The sequence below is a fragment of the Rhea americana genome, unplaced genomic scaffold (assembly GCF_003343005.1).
Source record: "Rhea americana isolate MKP2758 unplaced genomic scaffold, rheAme1 scaffold_86, whole genome shotgun sequence".
Taxonomy (NCBI): Eukaryota; Metazoa; Chordata; class Aves; order Rheiformes; family Rheidae; genus Rhea; species Rhea americana.
The window spans coordinates 1,702,457-1,728,341 of record NW_028187044.1 but is presented as its reverse complement, the minus strand read 5'-3'; the positions used below and the strand labels follow the sequence as shown (position 1 = coordinate 1,728,341).

The window sequence follows — 25,885 nt, the reverse complement described above, 5'->3', positions numbered from 1 at the left end:
TTTTTTTTTTGATCAGTGGATCAGTGGCTGAGAGGTAAAAGAACTGCAAGCAAAGTAAATTCAAGAACATACTGTGGTTTGAGAACTCCTCCTCTTGCAGTCCTTCAGTCACATTTGCTGGCACCGGAATAAAATTGGGATCTGCAATTGAGATGTGATACATAACACGTGAAATTACACTGCCTTGTCTGCTCAATTCTAATAGCTTCTGCGTCTAAAATGTGTTCCTGAAGCATTTTCATAGATATAACTGATAAGGAGACATTTTTGCATTGCACATTCCTTAGGGCAAAGAACATCTTGTCAGGAGGACTTTCTTTGCTTATAATACTACACTGGCTTACAACATTGCATAGATGATGATGTTATGCTGCAGACTTTTTAATTCATGCTGATTTATTGAGCTGTAAGAAATGATTCTATAACAAATGGCTGCTTTTTTTGTAGGGTCCCTATCCAAACATCTTCAAATTTCTCTTTCTTGTTCTGTCATTAACTAAACATTCAGACAGTGGGTGATACCTGTTGTCACGATACCATATAAATGAAGCATTAAAGATGAGGCAGCTTTTTTGGGAAACAGACTAAACTAGAAGCACTAAATTTGATGATATCCTTTTAAGTGAAGGTTGGCCTCATAGTTAAATCTGTGAAGGAAAGCTAAACCCAGAGATTTAAAAAAACAAAACAAAACAATCTCCCATTTTATCTGGGGAGTCTGTTTGGGTAAGTGAGTTAGACAAAAATTGCATGAAAGTTTTCACACAAATCTCTTTTCTATAGCTGCTTTAAATTACTGTAGGGAATTATCTTTTAGCCATTTACTATCTCCTTCTGATTTTGAACAGAGCGTTATTTGCTGAATTCTACCAATGTCATTTAGCATTCCGGTTTTTAAAATGCTATCCTGCTTCTCTTTTACGTAGCAACTGTACACATCATTATTCAACAGTGGAAAGTGCTGTAGTAATTCCCTGTGTGTAAAGTCTACTGCTAGAGCTTCTTTGGAAGTAACAGCTGTGGATAGATCCTTGCGTCATACGGCCGCTCCCTCCTGTAGGACTGGGTCTCTGAGTGTGCTGGCTGGAGCCAGTGGAGAGGAGGTAGCAACGCAGGTTCAGCAGTGTGAACGCTGCCTACCTTGTATGAAATGAGATACTGTGATGTCCCTAACAAATAACTTTATTCTGTAAACTGATGTTACGGGCAGCTTCCCATATTAATGTTGCTTTCTGATGACAACAGTTTCTATTYGGACCTAGGCATTCCAGGATGGATTTCTACATTTGACTGGTCCACTGGCAATGAATACCTTTCTGCGTGTATAAAATTTCCACATTGCTACTAAAAAGTAGCTAGTAATAATAGCTACTGGTCGCCACTGATTACAGCTACTCCTTATTTCAAGGTATCAGTGATTTGGGTATAACAGACCAGTGAAAATAAGACGCAGTCCTTTTCTTGATTCTCAAGCAGGAGAACCAAGTAAGCAAAGTGTTATTTCTTTAGGCAAAGGAATACAAGATAGACTTTAAATCTGTGAAATCTAAATCCAAATTCACTGATCAGTTCTTTTCCAGCTTTGATCCCTTGCACCTGGTTTCTTCAGAATCAGAGAGAGGATTGCTCCATTACTGACCTTGCAGCTAGGACAGGCTTAGTTTTAATTCTTAGTCTAGATTAAGACTGATTTAGTCTTCATTCTCATTCGTGCTATCTAGCTTTCCTTACCATGCTGTTCACAGTCCTTGCCAATAAATCCAGGGCAGCACTTCCACTGTAAAGACTTCAAAACCTTCTGTTTCACTTGATAGACTGGCTTCAAGGCTGTCCTATACCTGGGGAATAAGGATCTGGGCATTAGAGTCCAAGTTATTGTCAGCTGATGTCAGTCAGGGTAAATTCACTGACTTTGACTGGCAGTCTGATTTCCAGTGTGTCCTAGATGACTAGTGCAGAATGCAGTCAAGTAGTCTTTTATAATCATATTGCTACTGCTCAGTAAAGCATTTAAGCAGTCCGTAGCTGGTAACAGTTTTCTCCCCTGCATAAGGATTACTTTTTATAACAGGAGGTATGTGCAAATTCATATATCCAGGTGCCACATAAATATTTAGCAAGCAGGGCTCCAGTGATCTTCCTCACACTCTGGCTGTTTCTCCAGTAGATATTTTTTCCAAACATGTTGGCATGATGGGAGATCTGACTGGAGTCTTAAATGGGTATGTCATAGCTGGCAAGCTTATGTGGCTCTCAGAAGCAACTGTAATATTTATTGTAGTAGACCTTTGCAATACAATTTGGACTGAGCTTTTATTTTRGTAATATTCTCGTGAGCTATGAAGTTGCATTTTTAAGTAAGCATTCTAAAATGGTGCTGATAGCAAGAAAGATAAAAATTGGTTAAAAACCCCTACTAGAAATAATCAAAAAAATTCAGTTCAGAGAGAATTGTGTTAACAAATAGTAAAACCATTTTAACAATCAGTTAACTATATAATTTAAAAATATGTGTGTGGTTATTAAATGTTATTTTTGTTAGTACTTTCTGAGTCAGTGTCTCACAACTGAAATGTTTAATAGGCCTGGTACCTCATGGGCTCTCATCAGAGCTCTTCGGGCAGCCATCCTTCCAAAAGAACAGTACGTGCTCGGGCAGTGGTACATCTAACTCCTGCCCTGTGAATTGTCCCCCTGATGTCTTCAGACAGGCTTTCTATAATGTTACGCATCTTTTTAGGACCTAAAGGRTGATTTGTGGACTCATCCATTCCTTTCATCACACATTGAGATCAATATAATCTTCTCCTCAGTAATTTCCTTACAAAGTGACAGTTATATTACAGCTTCCCATACCATACTCATAAGGGTTGTTTACCTATGTAGAGTATTGAAGTGATTGAACTATCCTCATACAACCCCCTGTCTGGTTATTCTTTGAAGATGGCTGTAAGCATCTACTTGGGAATGCTTATTATGAGAAAAGCTGAAAATTCTGTATGGTATGATCTCTGTTGGACGAGGTAAATGTGGGCAGTTTTTTCAAAATCACTTAACTGCCTTTTAGTTGTTTTCCCAGGTTGCTTAGGCCTAAATCTTATGTACGTAAATGAGACCCTACTTCACTTCACAATTAAAATGAATGTGGTGCTTTAATTCTTTTTAAAATGTGTCATTAAATACCTCTAAAAAATCTCATTTAGATGCTTAGAAGATTCTGTTGCCTCCGTTGATTTTATTTAGCCTACTTACATGATCTTCTGGCAGTCTGGCGTTCCATTTGGACAGGGCTGTTGAGAGTTGACAATGTACTTTTCCTTCATACAGGCTTCTATGTATGTTACCAGTCGAGACTGCATGAAGGAACACCAATTCCTAATGGAAGAAAGGCATGGGAAAGGAATTTGAAATAGGACTTTTAAAGTCTCTAGTTTTAACAGTGCAAAGGATTACAATTAATCAGGATTGAGCTTTCTTCTTTCTTTCTTTTTCTTTCTTCCCTTCAGCAGAATAATGAGGGAAGTGGAAAGTGCTTGCTAGCTTCTCCATCCACTCCCAGTTCATTGTTTTCATCTGGAATGTTTTTCAGGAATTGTTACAAGAGTTGATTGTCAGAACTTTGATACATTAGTTCCATTTCCGACCCTTTCATTTAGCAGAAGTTTCCAACCCTTGATAACCTATAGGTTAGTGTCACTTTAAATGCCAAATTGCTTGGGTCAACATGTTGCTGTTTTAAGTGCTTAATGACTGATTCATCAGATTGGGGCAGGCTGCTTTTGAAAATTTAAAATCCTACATAAACTCTTTTAGTAATCAGTGTCTTCCTAAGTGTTACTACTTCAAGATAATACAGTAAATGTTGAAATTTTTGATTAATTGAAATAGCTTTGGAAAAAATCTCTCTTCTTCCCCCTCTTCCCCCCCCCCCCAGGAAAATATTTGAAAAATTACTCATATGAATGCATTGAAGGGCAGTGGTTCTTGGGTTTTAATGTCATACTCATAGCAAGAACAAGCGAGTTTTACTAGACTGATGATTACCTCAAGATGATTTTCTCAGTCAGTATTATATAGATATCTATTAATCATGGTGTATAGCTGACCCTCTTTATTTTCATTTATTTCACATATTTAGAGTCAAAACATGGAAGTGTACTATTGGTTCAAATTGCTTATTAACATCCAAGGTCAGAAGATGAGATGAGTACGTATAATGGAAAACTTAAAACAAAACAATGAATAACATTTGATTAATTAGTAATTTCAATTATTGTTGATAAACTGTAGTCAACTTCAATGTGCTATTTCAATTAATGGTTTTATGCAAGTTGACCTGTCAAGCACTGAGGGATCCAAGTGTTCTCTGTGATTAGCAGTGAGTAGAAAAAGATGTGTCAGTCTGGACAAAGAAGTCATAGGAGACAACTTGTCCCTGCTGTCTCCCTGTCTAATTCTGGCTGCAAAAATCTGCAGACAAAGAGCCGCTGACCCAGCAATTGCATTTTATAGACTATTGTTCTTAAAATCTGGGGTCGTCTTTTCCCCACATAATTTTAATTTCCTATTGCCCACCCACTGTAGGAGAGTACATATAGTACAGATTTTTGAAACTCTGTGTGCACAGGGCTATTAGGAAGTTGCAGTGTGTCAGCTAACAGTACACTAGCGTTAACACAAACTAACCTTCTCCMCTGGGGAAGAGATAGGGTTGAACACTGGGGAGAAGGAAATTAGCAAACATGCACCACCCTCACTGGTTCAGCTAATTCACCTTAATTTTCCAGAGACAAGTCCAGAATGTGCATTAGGCACACAGGCTGCCAAGCTGGAAAAGTTGCCAACAGAGTTACCCTGAGAGATGACTGGCCTGGGGAATGGAAGCAGGGATTGGATCTAGCTCTCCTTTTCAAATCAAGATGCATTTTTTTTAGGGATAAGAGGTTTACTATGCCATGCTGGTCCTGGAAGTTCAGCATCTCTGATACAGGCTCCAAAGCTTGTGCTGATAGGAAGTTGGGCAGGATGCGAAAGAGCTCCACCTTCCCTAATGCCCTGGGAAACCCATCCCTTTCCCTCTGAGCAGCTCCTCCAAACATGCCATGATGCTTGTTGATACTTCTCTGAACTGAAACAACTGAATTCCACAATTTAAATCAGTCTTCTCTTCTAGGAAGAAAGATTGGCATGAAATCAGTTGSAGAAGTATTTGAGGGTTTCATCACTCCTTCCTTATGAAGCACCTACAGAAGCAGCAGCTTTCTAATTGTTGTGAAATAATTAGCTGTCTTGGTCAAAGACCCCTTGAATCTCAAATTGAGCTATCCTGCTGCTAGATGTTTGCATGGCAGGTATGTTAGTGATAGCAAGAACTGCTCATTAAGGCTTTTTTTTTTTTTTTTTTTTTTTCAAAAAAAACTTCTGCTCTTCCTTGTACTGCTGCTGGCAATTCAGGATCCAGAGCTTGTCACTGGAAGTTTCAAATGCACAAGAGTAAATCTATCTCAAAGCAAAAGTAGGCTTGGACCTTATACAATACTGAATGTGTCACCTGGGGTAAGATTTGGAAAGATCAGGAGGTTCTTGTACTCCATGATTTTGTCAGGGCTTGTGTTAAAATGAAGCATTGTGTGGGAGGAGAGGGTTGTGTTTGATAAGGAACAGCTGAACTTTAGGCAGTGTATTTTTAAATGTGAATGCAGGAACCAAATCTCCAATAATCAGCATATATGGAAGAAGTTTGCCTCTCTAACTGAGTTGCATAAACAATGGGGAACTGAGTCGAGCACAAAAGCAGAAGCTGAGGTCACATCAGCCAAAACACTGCTAGGCAACTAGTAGAAGGGGAGGAAGCTGTAAGGAAGCTGGAAATATCAAGAGGAAAGGGCAGATAGCTTGGACTAGTTGRGAACGCTCACTGGGTTTGCTGAGATAGACAGAGCCTTTTCTGTTCCCTAGTTTCTTAAAGGAAAATAGGATAGATATTTCTGTTAAACTTATACCAAGCAAAAGTGTTTATTTCAGAGAAACAAGCCCAGGAATCGGACAAAGCGTGCAGCACTGTGAAAGCTGAACATGACATCAGAAGCTACTGCAGCTTCTGTTGTGATTTCAGRCCAAAACTGCTTTAATGAACTGTAGTTTTAAGGCTTTTGCAAGTGATTGTGTCTATTACCCATGGGAATTTCGTCCATAGATACTTTTGCTTTCTATGGTACTGCAGCAGAGGACCTGCACCCCAAGTTCTTATTAAATCATTATTCTTGGAGAGTCGGATGCTCTTCTGGGGTGTCACCAGGCAGTTCACGTAAGTCAACAAGCCAACACACATGTTCTAGCTGACATCTGGCTCTTGAGAGTTGTGTGTGTGTCTTTTTAAAAGGCTGTGTTGCTTCTCAGTGGTCACAGGCAGATTAGCATCTCAAAAAGAGAAACCTGATTTTTACTTGTACCTAGACTGTCCTCTGTCCTGTGCCTTGTGAGCCATAGCTGGGAGTGACTTTTCCAGCTCAAATACACCTTGCATTTTTCTGGGCAAGTAACATGTCCTGGCTCTGCTGTTGGAGGTAGCTAGTGTTGTAGCTCAGTGCCATATCTGGGGTCTGCCTGCTGGGATGCCTGCCAGATCCTGGCAGGAGTCTGCATTCAGTGTGAAAACCTTTTTTTAAAATRGGAATCTTTTGCTCTAGTGTCTTGTTCTTTCTTAATGAAAACAGTCCACACCCCATGAATCACCATCTGTGCTGATTTGTTTTTCCCACCATACACAGTTCCTAAACAAGTCCTTTGAGTCATGTAAGTCCTACAGATCTAAACCAGATGTTTACACGTGCAAGCATGTACATGAGCAAGAATGTGGAATTGTGTGACTGAGAGTACTTTTGCTGTATTGCATGTATAAATATGCACACAAGTTTAATAGAAAGTACCAGAATTTCTTTTCACAATGCTGCTGACATGCTCAAGGTATTTATTGGGCTTACTTCTAGCTTCCTAAGGGCTTATTTTGCAACAGGAATTGAATCAGTGATTGATCCCAACCTAGCACTAGATTTGGACAATTAGCCTTGTGCAGCATGAACGGTGTGAAAGAAAGGCCATTTAATAGACTCTTACTAAAAATTCTTTAATGGTGAACATATTTTTATGTCCGTTTTTCTATAGCATCTGCTCACTGATTCTCTCTCACTTGATCTTAAAAGCTTGTTGGTGGAGTTGAAGGCCTACATAATGCTATGATTTGGTTTTAATCTCAAAAACTTCTGATGTCTTTATGTTCTGTGAGGTTTACTAAATGTTATTCTTTCATCAAGTAAATGAATAAGGCCTATTTTCCACATCTGTAATGAGATACAGTACAGATAGTTGTGCACAAAGGTGAAACTTTTATTGCAGTAATTTTTGCACATCTTATCAAATGCTTCCTTTAAGGAAACTTTGCTATCTCTTGCTAAAAATATTGCATGATTGTATGCCATTCTTTAATGTTAAGCAGAGCAATTTAAAGACCTACTGAGACCTGATCTAAAGTTCACTGAGACGAGCAGAAATTCTTCTGCTAACACCAGTGGGCTCTGAATCAGGCTGTGAAGTTTCAAAGAACTGCTTTCACAAATAGGACTTTCTTTATTCATCTTGTTTCTGGGATACAAAAGCTTTGTGTTCTGCTCTGCATTTTTTTCCTCTGTGTAATTATGTAGCTTCATTTACTGAATATATAACCAACTTTAACACCCTCTGCTTTTATTTTTGGTTTCCAATTCCAAAAATGCAGTTTCCTTTTGGTTCAAGCTTCTGCTGCCAAGGAGATATGAGTAGAATGAAGCTGCTTTTGTGAAGAGAGCATAAGAGCCTCCTTTACAGCTTACTGGTTGGTAAAGTTTATAACAATACCGCAAGTTAGAGCGACACTTAAGTGTTTCCTAGCRAATCTAAGGCTACAGATGTTTAAATACTTCAGTTGCTTTTCCTGTTTCACAGTCCAAGTGAATTAATCTGTGATGTTTATTGATCAGGAAAAAATTATCTGAGTAACTTTCATTATTAGACTGGGTGTTTTTTTCTAGACTTCCTTCTAATCTCCTTGTTAAATAGTCTTAACATGCATCTGTCCATTTTTTCCCCTATTTTCAGAAAAGTGTATTGTTTTATCTAAGGTAAAATAACTTATGAWGACAAGGCAATCTATATTTAACTAAGAATCAGCAGATTTAAGTAAGCTCAAGCATCTTTTATTAGAACCTTTTAAAGTCTAAAAATTAAAAACTGATTTCACAAGGTTTTTGTCTTATATCAGATATTACCTCTACTTTTACTGGAACATAGCACTTCTATTTGATCCTAGAGTTTGGCCAAGCCACCTTACAGAAAACAAAATAAAACTACAGAACTTTCTGTCCATGAGATAAAGCACATGGCTGGTCTGCAGTAATTATCACTCTATAAAATGAGTAAGGAGAAGTTTCTTTTTTTTACAGTGTGTGCTACACTGACAGCAGCAGTGGTACAGTGAATAATTCCACACAGCTCCCACACTCATTATTTTTCAGTTGCGTATTCTCATGATTGACACKGCAATACATCATTTTGGATGCTTCCTAAGGTAGTAGAATTTTTACCTGAAAAAAAGCTTTACAACTGTGCTATATGTTGCTTTTCTGTAAGTTTTACAATCCCCTTGTTTGCACTAGTACAACTGAATTGTCCTTCACATCAATTTCCTTGTGTTTCTAGTATCAATGAAGCCAGTTTGTACAATTACTTCAAAAACTCCTGTCCAGCCACCTCTGTGTCTGTCACTAACAGGGTGCAAAGCTTTTTTGGCCCCTAACTCTCTTTCCTTTTCCATGCAGTGCAAAAGGCACCAAACATGCAATTATTACTGCCTAAATATTTTACTAGGCAAAAACAGAGGACTGTGTTCTTCAAATTTAAACAAGTGATTTTTCCACTAACTTGTGAAGAATGACTTCTGATTTACACCAGTCAAAGTGAAAAAAGAATCAGGCCTGAGCTCTAGAAATAAAATGATCTATGTTCTGATTTTTCTCAGTGCAAAATTCTCACTGGTTTGAAAAAGCATTCTCAATAAAATAGATGTAAAATGTCACATTTAAATTGATTGAAACTAGAATTGCACACATCAATTTTAAGACATGACTTTTTTATTCATTACCAAATGCAGAAAGTTTTAATCTCTAGGAAAAGATGCTGGCTTTCAGAGGATACAGGGTTGCCTCTGAGTTTTAACTAGCAGGTAAGCTTGCTTGTGATCTGTCAGTGCATCAGCAAATTCTCCTGCTCTCCCTAAGCAGCCGGCAGCAGTGGATTACAATCAGAWAGCAGAAACTATCAAGTCTTTATTTCTCTAACTCTCCCTTATGATAGACAGTGCTCCCTCTCAGGCAGSGATCTCAGATCTTGTTGTGACTCAATGCATGAATCACCATGGGTTTTGGCTGGGATGGCTGGGATTTAAGGTAGACTGATTCATTTGTGGCTTACCTTAACAAGCTGGGCTGAAGAGAGTGACAAGGATAGTTTGAAACACTTGATTTCCATGCACTGCTGGAAGCCTTCCAGAGCCCAGAGTTAACAGTGGTTGAGTAATTGACACTTCTATTCAAACAGCCATGCCAGGTATTATATTATCAGTTGTGATTTGTCCTGCAGAATGTCCTAAAAATTTAGTGCAAAGGTAGCTTTCTGAGTAAATCCAGCCCTAAAGTTGGAGCCTCACTGTAAGCAGAAGTTCAAGAAAGGCACACTTGGCTGAGGGCTATTTTTGAGACAAATCCAATTTTTGTACAAGCTGCTTCAGAGAGATAATTGCAAGAGTATTTTTTTTTTTTTTTCTGCACAAAGTGCCTACAGCCATTACCTCATCTCTATTATCCTTGTCACAGCGCAAGTCCTACAACACACTGAGAGGGCAGCTTATACTTGGACTTCATCTTTAGGTTCTTGCAGGCTAAGTCGTATAGCACTCTAGGAAATTCTATCTGTTAATAAACTTGGTGTGACAAAAGCTATTGTTGAGCACTCAGTTCCACTATTTTCAGGATGCTGAGGGCCAATGATCACCTTTAACTGCATTTCATCCAAACCTGTTTTATTTTAAGCGTATGTTCTGTCCATTTTTGTTGGGAAACTTCAGTATCTGTAAGTTTCCTAAGAAAGTCCCTGTCTAACTTTGGTGAAATGGATGGATGAGTCAGAATGAAACTAGTTTTAATTAAATCAATTGATATTTTCCTGAAAAAAAAAAAAAAGATTTTTAAGATTAAATATTGTTCTGACTTTCACTTGGATAAGAGTAGGGTTTGATTTTATCTGCTTCTCTACACTTTGGAGGATAGAAGTTCCGTATTTTGACACCCAGAATAGTCACAGAAGCCTACTTCTTTCTTCTTTGTGACTGTCTCAGGGGAGAATTAAAAGGAAGAAGTACTTGTTTCAGTGAGATTATGCATCTGGGTGATGTTAGGAAGCCTTCCTGTAATCAGCAGGTGATTTCATTGAATTGTGTATCCAAACCTTGAAATATATTAATGCAATTAATTTATTAAGATTTCTGCCTTTACTATTTATCATTCAGTGATTTTTTTTTTTCATTTTTGTAAATACATTTTAATTGTAAGGGAAATTGCAATAGATGGAGACTGAGCACATATTTTCAGATTAAAGAGAAAGAGAACTAAACCACCTGCCTGACCCAGCTGGATATGCAGTAAACCCAGAACAGCAGCTACTTAGCAACAATTACACTTTTGGAAAGGCACASAAAGTTCTGTGATACTTTGTCATTGATGAGGAAACTAGCTTTAGTTTCCTTTGCTCGTTGCCACTCCTCAACACAGTCCATTTCTGCCTTAATTATGTGAGCCATCCATTAGGGGACTTACTCTGCTGGTGTGATTGCTGAGGGGGCAGAGTTAAAAATAACCTCTGCTTTTTTTTCTAAGTTTATTTTTAACCTGGATCATTTAAGTGAGCTCTCTTACAATGCTACTTGAGGAACAGTTAGATCAGGCCAACAAATAGTTTGGGATTTTGCTGTCAGAACCAGCATGTTGCAGAATTGCACCTTTTAGATGCTTCATTTATTGTTTTAAATGAAATGTAAGCACTAACAGCATAAAATTCAAGTTGTCTGCCTGACTGTTCTTGGGGTTGCAGGCACATGGATTAAATGAAAGCCAGCAGGACTCCTGACTACAGTTCTGCTCAATGCTGAGAAAATGTAGGAGCCTTGTGTGATAGTGCTTCAGCACATCGTTTGCTTCGGGAAATAATCTGTTTGAAAAAAATGAAAACAAGCTTTTTGGAGTGCAGTTGCACTGGAGGTCTTTCCATGGATTTCTGATAAACAAAGGTAAGTTCTTGGCAAGGGTATAGAGAAGATGACACATTCTTCCCAGGGCCAAGGAATCTGCCTTTTGCTGGTTCACCGTGTTCTTGGCTGTCATACAGCAGCAGTGAGAAAGACCTATGCTTTCTATTCCATCTGCCCATGTCTAAATTGTAGAGCCGAAGGGAAGGCAAACAGCTGTGTGTGCCACTGAGATTCTAGGTGTGGTCATAATCAGCTGTTTGATGGAAGTGGCCCTAACGAGGAAAAAAAGTCTTCTCCAAGGTGTCTGGTTAGTTTAAGACAAGTTTTAGCAAGGTGTCAAGTGTCATCCACAAAGCAGTTGCCAGAATTACAATAATGGTGTATTACCCATTTCAATATTCAGTGTTCAAACATCAGTGAGTTTGCTAAATCTGGTGAGTAAGTCTAACAGTAGATGGTGATGATGAGTTAAAGCTAACTTGAAAGGTCTTATTTGATATTTACTGGGTCACTTTCAGAATTTCCAGGTCAAGTCCCAGGCTGCTTCTCAAGACTCTCCTTGTATCTGCCTGTATCTACACACACTGTAAAAACAGATTGTTTCTGTGAAGCTCTAGGCTAGGTATCTGTTTTACATGAGAAGTTAGCACTGCAAATGTATCTATGACCTATTTATGGGCATATGGCCATAAATGCGGTCTTTTATTTGCACTGGATAGTTATGAAATCCAGAACCTGTTTTTACTGTTTTTACTCTTCACCCTCTGTCACTAAAACAGATGCTAATATAGTTCAGTAATTGTACAGTACGGATCTGTTTAAATACTTGTGCTTTCATTTTCCCTTTTTAATTCTGCTCAAAGATCAGGCACATATGGACCCACTTATAAACACTTGTCCAAGATATCCAGACCTTCTCTGGTGCACTAAGAAGCTACTGGTATACAAGCAGCAGCTGAGATATTAAACTGTTACATAGTTCTTCCTCTAAATAATAACTAAAATTAGGATAATTACCCACATGTTTCTTATTAAAAAGTCACCTGAAGGCCAGTGACTTCTAACATTTTCTTATTTGAAACTCTCTTTGTTAGAATAACTTGGTTATTCTGAGGGTAATGCATTAATAACATAACATATATCTGAGCATCTAACTGGGATGTAATGAGTCATTTCGCCCTACATATTGAAAGAGAAGTTAGAGGATGGTCTGACTAATTACCTTGGAAATAATTGTCATTATGGTCTCCAATTATTCAAATCACCATAGTGAGAAAATAATGCTTTAAAATTCATTTTAAAACAAATTGTAAGAATATGTTCTAACAACCACTATTTCTGATACATGGGGGAAAAAAAAACAAGTAGCTGAAATAGATCTATGAGATCTTGTTAGAAAAAATAGATCTCATGGACACAGTTATGAAAGTGGTTTTTTAATGTTTCCTAGAACGGTGTTGAAGAGACTGTACTTTCTTATTTGCTCTTCAGTGGCAGATACAGCACAGCCAGGGCATATACCAGATATGTAGGGAGGAAATACCAGATTCATGACAACTTCTTGTGTATGCATAACTAGGTACTGGAGACCATGAACACCTGATGCAGACTCAAGGATTTGGGGATTCTGAATGTACCTTGCTTGGACCATTTGCCATGACTTCTAGGATTCAGAGTGTGATTGCAAGTGGAGAGAGTTGTTCTCACTCTCTCCCCTCAGTTTTGTACTTAGTCCTTCTCAAAGTCTCAAATTTCTTTAATAGGTCATACTGCCTTCCTAGCCTTTTGTACTACAAATATGATTGCTCTAGCAAAATGGCAAATACCTTAAAGCCACAGACAGGCTAGATTTTGAATGTAGTCATCAACATTGCTTGACAGTTGGGAAGGACATGATGATTTGATTCATTATGAAAGAATCTCTATAAAAGAAGTATTTCTCTTCTTGGGAGGAAACTGGAATGAGTAATAGCTGGTGCTGAACAGTTATACAGCAAAGGAAGAAATCTATTATGAGAGTGTATTACAGTATCTTGTTGATCTATACATGCACCTTTTTACACCTTCTTGCAGTATTTAGGAGGTTTCAGAAGGTTCTCACCATTTTCATCARTAATCAAATGATTGTCACCTTGCAATACAACATGCAACTCCAAAATAGGAATTCTGCTTTATTTCCCTTGCTCTGGAGGTGCCTGTGGTGCATTATCTAAGAGTTGTTGAATTAATAGTGCATGTCATTATTGAACACTCTCCATCTGAAAACTAGAAGTAACACTTAGAAACTTTAGAAAATGCCCTAAGTTTAATGGTGCGAGATACAGATTTGGGAGAGGAAGTATGTAGCATGAGAGAAAACGGGGTTTTAGCATACACATCCTGCTACAGGCAAAGAGAACTTAACTTTACACATAGATGAGATTTAGAAATAAAATAATAATTTTGCATGGAAGGGAAGCATGATGTGAGTAAGGTTTTATAATCTTTTCTATCTCCCTCTTTTCCTTTGCTCAAAAGCATTCAAAGAGAAAAATACCAGTGCATCTGAAAGCATTGGACTGTGAACAGCACTCCCAGTGCTGGTGTTTCAGCTGCTTCAAATAGGGCTCTGCAGTACCCATCAGCTCTATAAAAGATTCATTCACTCTACTGCTCAGGTTTCATCTATTTTAAACTTTTAGAGACCTACTTACATACCCTGTAAAACTTCTAAAAATCATACTGTTTAGAAATCTTCCTAGCAAAACATGTGCCTCTTCTATTCAGACCTACTCTTCTGCTATAGATTACCATGAGAAGCATTTCACTGTGAAACCTTTCTTGGTTTGAATTCATAGTTTGGATAGTTTTATCCTGTTTGGATATAGGTTTATTCCTTAAAGCTAATATATTTTAATAATGAAATTCTATGGAAAAGGGTTCCTTATTAGCAGGTTATTTTTATCAGACAGGATTTCACTGTCAGTATGTGTAAGGTGCACATATTTAGTACTTACTTATTTTGGGACTGTGGGCTTTCAGCTTCAATATCTTCTTTCTCTTCTTGATGTGAGGAGATTGAACTGGAAGGATAGTCTTGAGTATCCTCTCTGAGCACTTCTGCCTCCCAATAACCTTCTTCTGCTTGTTGTAGAGGGGTCCACTGAGGGTACGTAGAAGTCTCATACATTTGTGGCTTTGAGCTGTGCAATGAACCATCATGGTATCCAAGATGGTTTGAGTGTTTGACTAATTTTGCCAATCCTATTGTATTGTAGATAAGCAAAAACTTTACTAGCATTGTAAGGTTTCTCCTATCCAGTTACACCTGTCTCTTGTTCTCTTCTCTGAAGCACAGCTTGAATTAATTCTGGAATGCCCCTGGTAATATTCTTTAAATGAAAAGCTGGGAAAAGGAAGGGGAAAAAAAATTATAACAAAGAACGGAAGAGGCTTTCGACCCTCCCAGCTACTGTGGAAATGTCCGTGGCTATTGAACAATGTGAGTCTGGTTCCTGTGTGGGGCTCAAAAGTCTGACAGAAAAAAAAAAAAAAAAGTGGTATGAATATAACTTATTCAAGGAACTTCTGAGTTTGGCTGCCTTCTAAACTTATCTGTGAACAGGAACTCAGCTTTTATCAACTGCCTTCTCTCTCAGGCACAGGAAAAGGATGTTAGCTTTAAAGGAAAGGAAGAGAAAAGAAAGGAAAGAAAATACTGAGTGGTGTAACAGACCCTCATTACAGTGCCAGAAAATGTCACAGATTTGCTTACTCTAGTATCTGCAAATATTATTACTATGATTTAGAGCTTGAAATACACTGAATTTAGCAATAGAATATCTGCAGTATATAGAACAAATTATGGTCATTAAGATATTCACAGTAAATATACAATAAAAGAGAGCTTACAAACAGCCATTTTCTGCGTTTTATGTGAACTTGGCAAAATAATTGTATGTGGATCGTATTCTGTTCTCATCAAAGTTTAAGAATTTCAAGAAATAGACCTTCAGAGAGGTCAGCATGACTGAGCTTGTTTGAAAATTCCCATCTGGGTTGCCACCTGTGGATCTTGAGTCTCATACTGTCTGTATTTTTAATTAATTAAAAAAAAAAAGGAAACATGACAAGGTGCTGTATAGTTGCTACATCTGTCGTCTCTTCCTACAAATAAAAAGAAATGGTTGTTGGATGTAGTTTTATTATTGGTTTTGAGTCACTGGATGGTGCTGCTTTCAGTTTTACTGTTATCTTAAAGTAAATGGTGTATTTCTGTTCTCGTCTTACAGCATGTCACACACTGGCACTTACAAGGATAAAATTAGGGAGAAAGATGCTCAACTGACAAAAAGATGAGAGTTCTGGTGCAGGGCTGCTAGATAATGTCTCACTTTGAATGATGAGGTATGGTCCCAAAGAGGATAAAATCTCTGTAGGCTTTTGGAAAGGCTTGTCATTCAAGTCCATGGATTTGCATTTCCTTGTCACTGGTTAGACCTGGACTCCTCCTAATTGCTGCGTATGCTTTGTGGAAGAACCCGGAAAAAAATACAGAAATGCTCCTACTGACTTGTGGCTGACACCACTGTGCAAGAGCTGTTGAACAACAGGGCAGCAACAGCAGCCCCTCGGGCAAGATGCAGAGACATGTTGGTAGTTCTAAGGATGAAACCTGCCCTCACTGTAGGCGCTTCTCTTGGGAGATGAAATCACAAATTTCGGACTTAAGGCTAAAAGAAACAAGCAACTTACCTCAGTTCCTTCCTGCTGCTTTTATTTCATAATGTGTGCATCCAGCTATGATACATGTTAATGTTGATATATGAATATTTTATGTGCCAGGCTTCACATACAAATTTACCTTTCTTACAAGAAACTGGATATGACCTAAGCATTGTATTTGTTTACTCAGTGAGATCTAGTATTGGGAAGGAACTGAAACAAACCTGAAGCAAAACGAACAGTAGACTTAAAATCTAAACTGCCACAGGATCATGGCTTACAAAAAAGCAGTTCTGTCCTACAAATAATGAATTTACTGCGTTTGGGACTTACTTCCAAACCTTTGGACTCATCTTTCAGCATATGCCTTTCCACTTAGTCTTGCCTCATTCATTAAATCTTTATTCCGGTCAGATGTGTTATCCCACAAGTAGTGGGGCAATGTTTCTCTGCATCCAGCTGTGTCTCTGCCAGGTRTAAGAATTTGTTCTATATATCTTTAAAACTGTACTGCCTGCAAACATAGCAAACAAGAGGCATGAATTGCTCTGCCTTTGCAAGTTAATAATTTAACATGATTTTTTAGAAGCAGTTATGGAAGATGCTAAAATATTGAGCAAGCTGGGGACTGACATCTTTCTTGTGATGAGTATAGCGCATGATGCTGCAGTGAATACATGGAAAGTATGTGTTACTCAAAGTATCCTCCTTACAGAACAACRCTTGTCAAGATTTTTGTCTTATCAACTGTCCTGATCTAGGATCCTCGATAATACATTCAGGTTGTTCTGTCTGTTYATAACATTCGAATTACTGGTAGATAGAGCTGTAAGTTTTCTTCCTTAACATCTACAGAGGATGTGAGTCTGTATTTAGGAATATCGTGCATAACGACCTTTCCTCTTTTGAGCAGGTGCTTCAGCATGGAAAGCAGTGAAAGCAGATGTATGTGATCATTTTCCATAACTCACTCATTGCCTTTTGAGGTCAGTCTCTTCCGGGAGGTAATTATTGAATGAGAAAGACAACTGTGCACCACCTCTCGTAGATATCTATCTGCTGTTCAATTACCTGCTTTATTGTAAGCTTGGGGTGCCTTACAGATCTATTCAGGATATTAGTGTTGTTGGAATGGAAGAAATGGGTGAAATAAATGCAGTTCAAAGCATAGTTTGCAAAATGATTTGGAAACAGGTGTTACTCTGGAAGCATACTTGAAAGTGTAGTATAAGTAAAGTATATCCCATCAGTAAGTGACATGATAATAGGGACATTAGATAGCTGCCCTGATACTTTTCCGAAGTTTCTGGCACTTCTCAAAACAACTAGTGTAAAGTAAATAAGCAAACTCTATTTTGGCAGTTGAATGTGACAGGTGATAGATACTTTTCCTCTATTCTTGGTTCCCAGTCAATTGTGTGTGTGATTTTTTTTTTTTTCCCTTCTGCGCCCTTATTCATGAAAATGCTTTTTTCCCAAGTATTTCTGAAAAATACCTTTTTACACTCTTCATTCTGTAACAGTTCATATTTCAAATTACACCAGACTGCCCATACACCCTGTGGTCTTGCAGATAACTTTCATGACTACTCTTGCCTTGTCTGTTAATTACCAAAAATTATGTTAAACCTATCTGTAAACTCCCTGCAGTGTTGCCTGCCCGGAGACTCCAACGTGCCATTTGCAGTTCCATAATCAAGTTGTCAAAAAGCGGCAGGCCCTTCTAGACAAGCTGGTAAGATCTAAAATCCATTTTCTCATCTTGGCCACTTTCTCTTTGTTTAGAATGACAGTCCTGCACCTACTATTCAATAGGAGGTTGGTGACCGAACAGTGCCAAACAATATGTTCAATAAATAGTTTGTACATATTTGGATAGCARATGCAACCGACTATACCAATTAGTTTCTCTCTGGAGAAAGAGCCCTTGGTAATTAAATTTTCAATTTGTAGATTATTTTTCATTTCTTCTGTATCTTCTCTGATTTACTATCTACCCATAATGGTCTTAAATCTATATTATGGTCTTAAATTCAGAATCTGAGTATCTTTTTAAAAAGTTTTGAAAAAAAATGTCTAGAAAGCTGTGAAAAGCTATTTTAATAAGTATATGTTGCTTTAGATTGATATATCCCAGCTTCGAATCCCTGAAGCAGACTGAACAACTGAAAGGATTTTGTCTGTGAAGAGGAACAGACACTTTTTTGTTGATACCTGTTAAGCAAAGGTACAAGTGCCTGTCAGTCATTGTTTTTTAAATCTGGGAAATGCTACCTAATTCTCTGTATCTTGCTCCTGCACTCACATACACACGCACTGCCCAGGCTTGTAAGGGGGAGAGCACAGAAAGAACAGTTTTGGCAAATTTCTTTCCTAGGCAAACAGTATGGCTAAGAAGTTATTCTTCTCAGTAGTTTGTCCTTCAGAGGAGGAAGGTGATTTCTTGTTGACTATTTTTTTTAAGTTTGCTCAAAATCTGTAAACAATATTGAACRGTAGAGATTGGTCACTAAAGACTGCTGAGTGCTGTGCTAGCAGCACTCTCCTCTCTGTATATGTGGCTTAAAAGCTGTTTATCTGTCAGACTTTAYACTATTATTCTCTGACAAAGGAAATTACTCATTAGCTATGCAAACATGCACTCAGAGATTCAAGTCTTAAATTGTTTGCCAAGAGGATGTCAGACAGAACTCCTTGTTTTCTTTAGAGCATGTAAATTAATGGTCTGAGACAGACAGTTCTCCTTTCTGCACTCTGAAGCATCCATAAATGGAGAGAGAGAGAGAGAGAGAGGATTTTGTTTATATGGAGCAAGGTTTGATCCTATATATTAATATTATTCTGCTTACAAAAACTTCCTGAACAAAGGATATTTATTAACCACAAAAGCAACTGACTGTCTTTCCTTTCCTTACCTTTCTTTCAAACAGTGTCATACACCATTTTGATACTTAAATAGAATGTGACCAAATCCCATTCCTTGAATCCAATGAGATACCTTTGTCAGCTGATAGTCTGCAACGCGAGTTCCTTATTAAATGGCAAGATTGAGGTTTTGCATGCAGAGTAACTTGCAACTGGGAAAACAAGAGTAAAGAGCAACAAACAAAGTAAAATTCTATTWTAGTCTGCTGTAGACACAGAGAAGGCAGCAGCAGAGGACAGGGAATCTTGATTTCTCCCCCCTCCTCCCCTTTACATTCCTGTGTTTCCTTAGTGTTTGTACTTTGGGGAAGAAAATAGTCTCGAGTTAGACTGGTGCTGCAGAGCTGCTGACGGGCAGCCCTGCCACAGCACAGGCATACTCCCAGGTGAGATGCTGGCCATTGGTGCCTGCAGAGACGGGTAGGCAGGCCAGATGTGGGCAACTGCACCTTTCAGGGACTCTCAAAACCACTCATGTTGGGCAGGGAGAGACTCGCAGTGGTCGAACCCCACCAGACAGATGCAGCAGTAAATGAATGACAGTTTGCGAGCAGGCTACTGAGCTGCAGAGCCAAACACGCATTTAGCCAGAACACGTTTATCGTGTCCTGCCCTCCTCCTCAGCTCCCAGATACATGCTTTCCCGCAGCCACCTGAGCTGTTAAAGCTTGCCTGGAACAGTTTTACACAGACGGTGAACAAAAGCTGCTTTGTTTCAGATAGCTGCCGTTTCGATGGGGTGACTTCTGCATACCAAGCAGATATAAAAATGGCTCTTCAGGCTGGTATGTGGATTCTCCAGCTTCCTTTGGTATAAGAAAGAGTGGGAGGGGGGAAGCCTGTGCTTGATTTTAGCAGGTGTAGCTACCTGTTTTATTCTAAATTTTAACTAAAGCTTTTCTATTGTTGGAGAGCTAATATAAATGGAAGATTGTATTTCAGGCACAGAGCTCATAGCTCAGTAAAAGCTTAAAGCCAAGGTTGCTTATTTTAACTCCTGTTGTTAGATTTGYCTGAGGCAGGATTGGCAAGAAATCAGGACTGAATTCTCTACTTGGAATAGAAAATAGGGTAGTATGGTTGCCATGGGGTGGGAAATGTTTAGGAGCCTTTACTGATGGCTGCTCTATATAGATCACCTGCAATGTTGTCCTGAGTCCAGAGCTTTCCTGAAAATAGAACAATGCCTATGCAAACTGCTTGCTTTCTCAGGAGTGATCCAACAAAATTTAAATGCCTCCTGTGAGTCCTTTTCTGAAGGTCATTAGGAGAGGAGAATGCAGGAAAGGAATATTCTATTTAAGCACTGGTTAATTGAATCTCATGATGATTCATGTTTCATATTCCAGAGTGCCTAGATATTTCATGTGTTTGTTAACTTTGGTAACAATGAAAACTACGTAGAATTCAATTGTACAAATTACACTGACAGAACAATAGCTTAACAAAGTTAAAATATACTACTTATTCAGCCTTATAAGGCTGGCAGTTCTCATGAAAATACCTGTAGCAGCCATAACCCTGGGAAGCTCTACACTGTGGTTTAATGCTTCTTGAAAGCCTAATGAAAGAGTAAATGGGCCTTGTAGGATCCCCAATGGCAAATTCACTTTTTACCAAACATATTAAAAATGTGATACCTGCCTTGTTCCTAATGAAAGCAGTGGGAGTCTCACCACTGACTCTAAGAGCATCTGTGTTAAACAATTGGCTACACAATTCAATAAAACATGTATATCTAATTTAAGAGTAGAGTAGGAGCAGAAATGGGCACCAGCTTTGGGTAGCACTCAATCAGCCACCTCTAAAGGAAATTTTGAAAGATCATAGAAAAAAACTTTTTTCAGTAGTTATTGCATCAGTCTAGAACAATTACATCTCTTGGTTTGATATAATAACAGTCTAAACTGAAATTCGTATACTGTTAGCATATTGTAATGGCCACCTTCATAATCTTGCAGGGTTTTTTTTTTAACTAACAATAAACAAATTTATCAGTCTTTCACAGATTTGACTCCTCTGCATTCAAATGGAATTGTTTCTCCATTTTCTCATGGAGGAGAACCATTTATGAGAGCAAAAGATCTATGTGAGAACAAAAGAAAACTATGTGTTATTCTCCAGATCAACAGCCTTTCAGGTGTTTCAGTACGGAGTATAAAGACTCTCCCAAAAACTAAAGAAATATGCTTCACTTCAGCAGTAAGAACTATCATGTCACACATGTCCACATGTATGTACATATGCAAATTTTTTTATTCAGACTTCCATCTTTTCTCTATAGTCACTCCCCATGCAAATCTTCCAGGCTGGTAGCTTATGGCTGTAGTGACTTACAGACCATTAGACTTCATGATATTGCAGTGTATTACCCTCACATAATGCAGTTAGGCCTCCTAGTTTAATATCCCTTTGCCTGGTAAGAAAAACTAGCCAAAGCTAGTCACATTTGGTGTTCAGAGACTGGTGCTTCATGACATACAGCAGCACAAAAAAAAGCTATCACCTTGTGGGCAGCTTTTACCAGGTAAAATGCTAGGCACCTGGTTATAATAGGAATGCAGCAGCAATTGCTTTAATCTTATTTTCTTTAAATTTCAGTTTGCTAGTGAGACAATAGTTAATTTAGGCCACTCAGGGTCTATTTCAGAAGATAATTTAGCTTAAGGCATATTGGGATTTCCAACTGTGACTAATGTTCACATGGTTTAATATTCTTTGTACTAGTGAGTCCTTGAGTCTAGATGGGTTTTTCTTGCAGACTAAAAGATTTTCACAATCAATTCTCAGATCAATCATTTACTCRCCCCACTATACCCTGAGACACAGACCTCTGACATAAGTGATGGTGTCTGTGTAAAATGTTGCATCATTCTGCAGCAGCTTCACTGAGCACTGTCTACTGCAGCTCAGAGAAACAAATAGGAAACAGGATTTCCCCCAACAAGCATCTGATTTTTCAGAAATGCACCATTGTAACAGGATGTGAAGCCAAGCAAAAACCATAATTCATATTAAATTCCCTGAGGGGCCACCTTTGGACTTCGCAAACACAGCTAGTGGGACTTTCAGCTCTCTATACSTGAGCACCAGGCATTAGTTAATGGCTTTTGTGCCCCTTTTTCTGTCAGTATTTACTACCAATAATGGTCTTGTTACTGCTTTGTGCTAGATGAGTTCTAGTAAATGCTAGACCAAGAAATGTGACCCTATTTCTTTTGTTACAAATGCTACCTGCTTTACATGCTCTCCAGCTTCAGGGAACCCACAAGAGCATGCATTTTCTTCTTGCTGCAACCTCAGGGAGATGAGCTTTCAGGAACTCAGCTCTTTAGATAAGAATCTCTCTCCACTTGAAAGGATCTGAGAGTGTCCTTGAGTGAGAGCATTACAGTATATTTTAAAAGCCTTATCCATTTGGAAATTTTCCAGAAAGTCTACCAATGTCCTTCTCCTCTCCCCCCCCTGCTTCTTAAATCCTGTCAGGCAGATCCATATCATTAATATTTCAGTATCAGCTATTCACAGGCATTGGCTACGCTGCAGTGCACTTGATCAATAAGAGCTGGCAAAGGCTGTGAGGTTTGCCACACTGTCTTCATCCAGCAGAGGAGTAAGAGCAAAGACAGAGATTGGCAGAGAAACTGAATATCCACAGAGGGTAAGACTGCGTATTGCAGTCACTGTCTTGGTGTTTTTTACTGTTATCCCTCCCACAGATCCTGCAGGTGATACCCAAACAAGCAAAAAGAATGGATGTGTTTAAGAAAGGTTTCTCCATTGCTAAAGAAGGTGTGGTGGCTGCTGCAGAAAAGACCAAGCAGGGAGTGACAGAGGCTGCAGAGAAGACCAAAGAGGGTGTGATGTATGTAGGTAAGAGAAATATTTTCAGTCAATATTTGAGCATGAACTGTAATACAGATTTTCTTTGAGAAAGTCTGGCAAAATTATATAGTGACAGGAGTTCTAGATCATGTCCTTAGCTCTGTTACAGATTTACTGTGTTAAGCCTGGGATGCTACAGCCTCTCTGTGCCTCAGTTTCCTGAACTGTAAATTGGAAATAGCAACTGGCCGTACTTCATAGGAGGCAGAATTAATGTAATGTTAACAAGGTGGAAGTTTTGTGTTATGATTATTCACTGCTTGTTTTCAGGCTGAGTCACTCAACTCTCCGGAGCACTGATGATCTCCTTCACCTCAGCACTGTTGGAAGCACAGTGAGTGAGGTCCCTGAGAGTAATGAACACTGTTATTCAGTGGGGATTGTAGGACATACCTGTTTTCCACAAACATGCCATTTTATCCTAAGCTCTTTTTCCTGCTTACTGACTTGTTTTATGCCCCATACACACATTGATCTTGCTTTACAAGAGACACCTAAATTCATTTTGCCCAAAAGATAGATTCTGGATAACAGCACGTATGTCCTGTCTAAAAATCTCTCTAGCAATTAATATTCTGTTTCAGAAAACCCCTGTTTAAAGGTTGCACTTGAAACCTGGTGTTTTCCCTGGTTCATACAATTATGTGGCTGGGTGGTCAGATATTCTAGATCCTGTAGACTCTATAAAGTCTTAGATTCCCAAGACTGACTAGCTGTGTACTGATTACTGCATCTTTTACAGCTTTTTGTCTTTTATGTTTATATGGGAAAGATTTTTATTTATATTCTTYAGTAGGAAAGTTTCCACACGGATTCTTACTGCCATTATGTTACAACATCCACAGCTGCATGTAGCTACCATGTTTAAAACATCTATATGGATGGTAGTTACAGATACACATTTTAAAATTACAAATGAATACAGATTTTGTGTTTAGCAAATTTACTAATGTCTTCATCTCAATTTTATTGGCTTGTTAACTGAAGGTACTCTTCATGAGATATTACAGCTCACGTTTCAWTTTAGAGCTGACTCATGAGCAAAAAAGTAAACAGCATCCCCGGAAATAATTCGACCAATAGCAGTATTTGAAACACTAGCCTGTGAAACTTCATGTCTAGGTGTCAGATGGTGGCATTGCTGCTGCAACTGCTTCCTCATTTAAGCAATGTCAGAAGGGATCATTCAGCATTTTTTACATAATTTCTCCCATCTCTTTTCAGTAACGTTTTACATCTTCAGCCTATGACCTGTTTTCCATTTTGTGTGGCCATGAGGTTGAAGTAGTCTGCTCACATTCTGACCTTTTCAATAAGGTTTTCTGAAAGCCTTTAAAATATAAATCACTGAGTAAGGATCAAGCTAAAGATGAAGTATTTACCCCTCCACCCACCCATCCTTTTTGTTAGGAGTACCACCAATTCCCACCCAGTCATATAGTGCTTTGGATAGTGCTTTGTATTGGGACTGATTCTGCCGGTGCTCAGCTTCTACTGCATGTGAGGGGGGTGGGGGCAGATGCTCAGCCCTTTGGGAACATTCAGCCTTTTACAGAAAGGAAAAAGTGAATGCCAGATGCTGATTATCTCATAGAACTGATTTTAAATGAGCAAAGAAAGTGGAGATCAGGTCTGTGCATTAAAACTGGTAGGACTAGTAAGTTGTCTGTGCCACTTTTCCTCACTCTGTGCCACATAAGGTGTTAATTAAAGAAATGAACTATTCTTTCACTATTCCTCCCTTTGGATAGCCCTATCCCAACAGGTTATTTTGGCTGTTAGGTGAAGCAATCTGAGTTTTCTAATGCTAGGCGAAAATAATAGTTGCATTGAAGCTTGAAGGTCTTTTCATAAAGTTAAGAAAGGAGGGAGAAAAAGTGCTCACGGGGCTCACTGAGGGCCAGGCACAGCCACCAAACCTGGTCAGTTGCTCACTGCAGCCCCAGGGAATGAATACTCCTTCCGAAGCATCTGTCTGGAACTGGCTGTGCCATTGGGGCTCTGCTGCCACCTTCTCTCCTCCTTGAGCCAGGCAGCTACAGTTCCCACAGCTTGTGCCAGTGCCTGGCATGCCTCTTGCCTATGCTAACACTGCAGTGTGGTTTAGCTAGGCTGGTTCAAGGTGCTGCCACCATGGAGGGGGCCATAGGAATGTAGTATCCCCTGGCTGGCTTGCTGAGGTGCAGGGAAGGGAAGAGAGTGTATGGAGAGAGAGAGGGAGGGGGAGAGGGAGAGGGAGTATGTGTCTTTGGCTAGGCAGAAGGTGCAGTGGATTCTTGCACAGCTGATGTTTATCCAGCAAGTAATTCTGTCGTYGTCTATTTTTTTAATTTGGTTTAAATACGGGCATAAGTGATGAGGAAGTTAATGCAGTGTTGCATCAGAGGTATCACCAAGACAAAGGAAAAATCCTCATCAGTCACAGAACTGAGTATAAAGTCATTAACACTATTTAATATTACAAATCAGGAAGAATCACTCACTGTCAAACATGTCTCAAAAAGCCGCAACACGCTAAGCTCTACTTAAGAAGTGACTCCAGCAAGTACTCCTGCAAGACTACTGCACATCATTATAGTCTTTTCCACTATGAATCTTTCCCCAGTGCACAGTGCTTCGCCACCTCTAACCCCTGTCAAAATACAGAGYTCTAACGGATGTTGCACAGCACTCAGATACTCCTTTAGCAGAAGAGGCAGGATGTATGAATTTTTAGCTCTTAGTACATGAGCTGCAGGCAAAGACTAACAGTGAGTAACAGTGAGACTGAGCATCAGATGATGGCTTGCTGATGCAACAGATGCTGGTGGCCAGCAAGGGTATCTACTGGAAGGTCAGATTTTGTATGGTGCATAACGAATGCAGAAGTCTGAGTCATTGGGTGTGGTCATGGGAGTGTTTTAGAAAGATGAGGCAAGCACTGAAGCTGCAGACAGTGGCTTTTCCTACTGCTATTGCTTCTGTTTCTGTCATGAAACATATTCAGATATTTTTCTTGTATGTGCATCCCTCTTTTTTTGAATTACTGTCCATTTT

At 38.9% G+C, this 25,885-nt stretch overlaps 2 protein-coding genes across 10 annotated transcripts in view; one reads left to right on the top strand and one right to left on the bottom strand.

The window, feature by feature from the left end:
• Window positions 1–14,696, bottom strand: part of MMRN2 (multimerin 2) — a 21,744-nt gene extending 7,048 nt beyond the window's left edge. The window contains exons 1-4 of the mRNA XM_085323689.1: window positions 14,332–14,696; window positions 3,253–3,375; window positions 1,732–1,838; window positions 73–141 (exon numbers count right to left, since the gene is read on the bottom strand). Of these exons, the coding sequence (XP_085179815.1) occupies window positions 73–141; window positions 1,732–1,838; window positions 3,253–3,375; window positions 14,332–14,615 (583 nt within the window). The 5' untranslated portion in view covers window positions 14,616–14,696. The remainder of the gene's footprint in view (window positions 1–72; window positions 142–1,731; window positions 1,839–3,252; window positions 3,376–14,331) is intronic.
• The window catches only part of SNCG (synuclein gamma), a 32,750-nt gene continuing 14,628 nt past the window's right edge, over window positions 7,764–25,885 (top strand). The window contains exons 1-5 of one of the 9 annotated variants that reach the window (XM_085323713.1): window positions 7,764–7,874; window positions 11,179–11,374; window positions 16,953–17,025; window positions 17,690–17,774; window positions 22,684–22,837. In XM_085323713.1, coding sequence (XP_085179839.1) covers window positions 22,717–22,837 — 121 coding nt within the window. In that variant the 5' untranslated portion in view covers window positions 7,764–7,874; window positions 11,179–11,374; window positions 16,953–17,025; window positions 17,690–17,774; window positions 22,684–22,716. Of the gene's footprint in view, window positions 7,875–11,178; window positions 11,375–16,952; window positions 17,044–17,687; window positions 17,775–18,225; window positions 18,267–19,621; window positions 19,750–21,115; window positions 21,198–22,448; window positions 22,838–25,885 lie in introns of those variants that run through there. The other 8 variants (XM_085323712.1, XM_085323714.1, XM_085323720.1 and 5 more) reach the window with 8 other exon arrangements.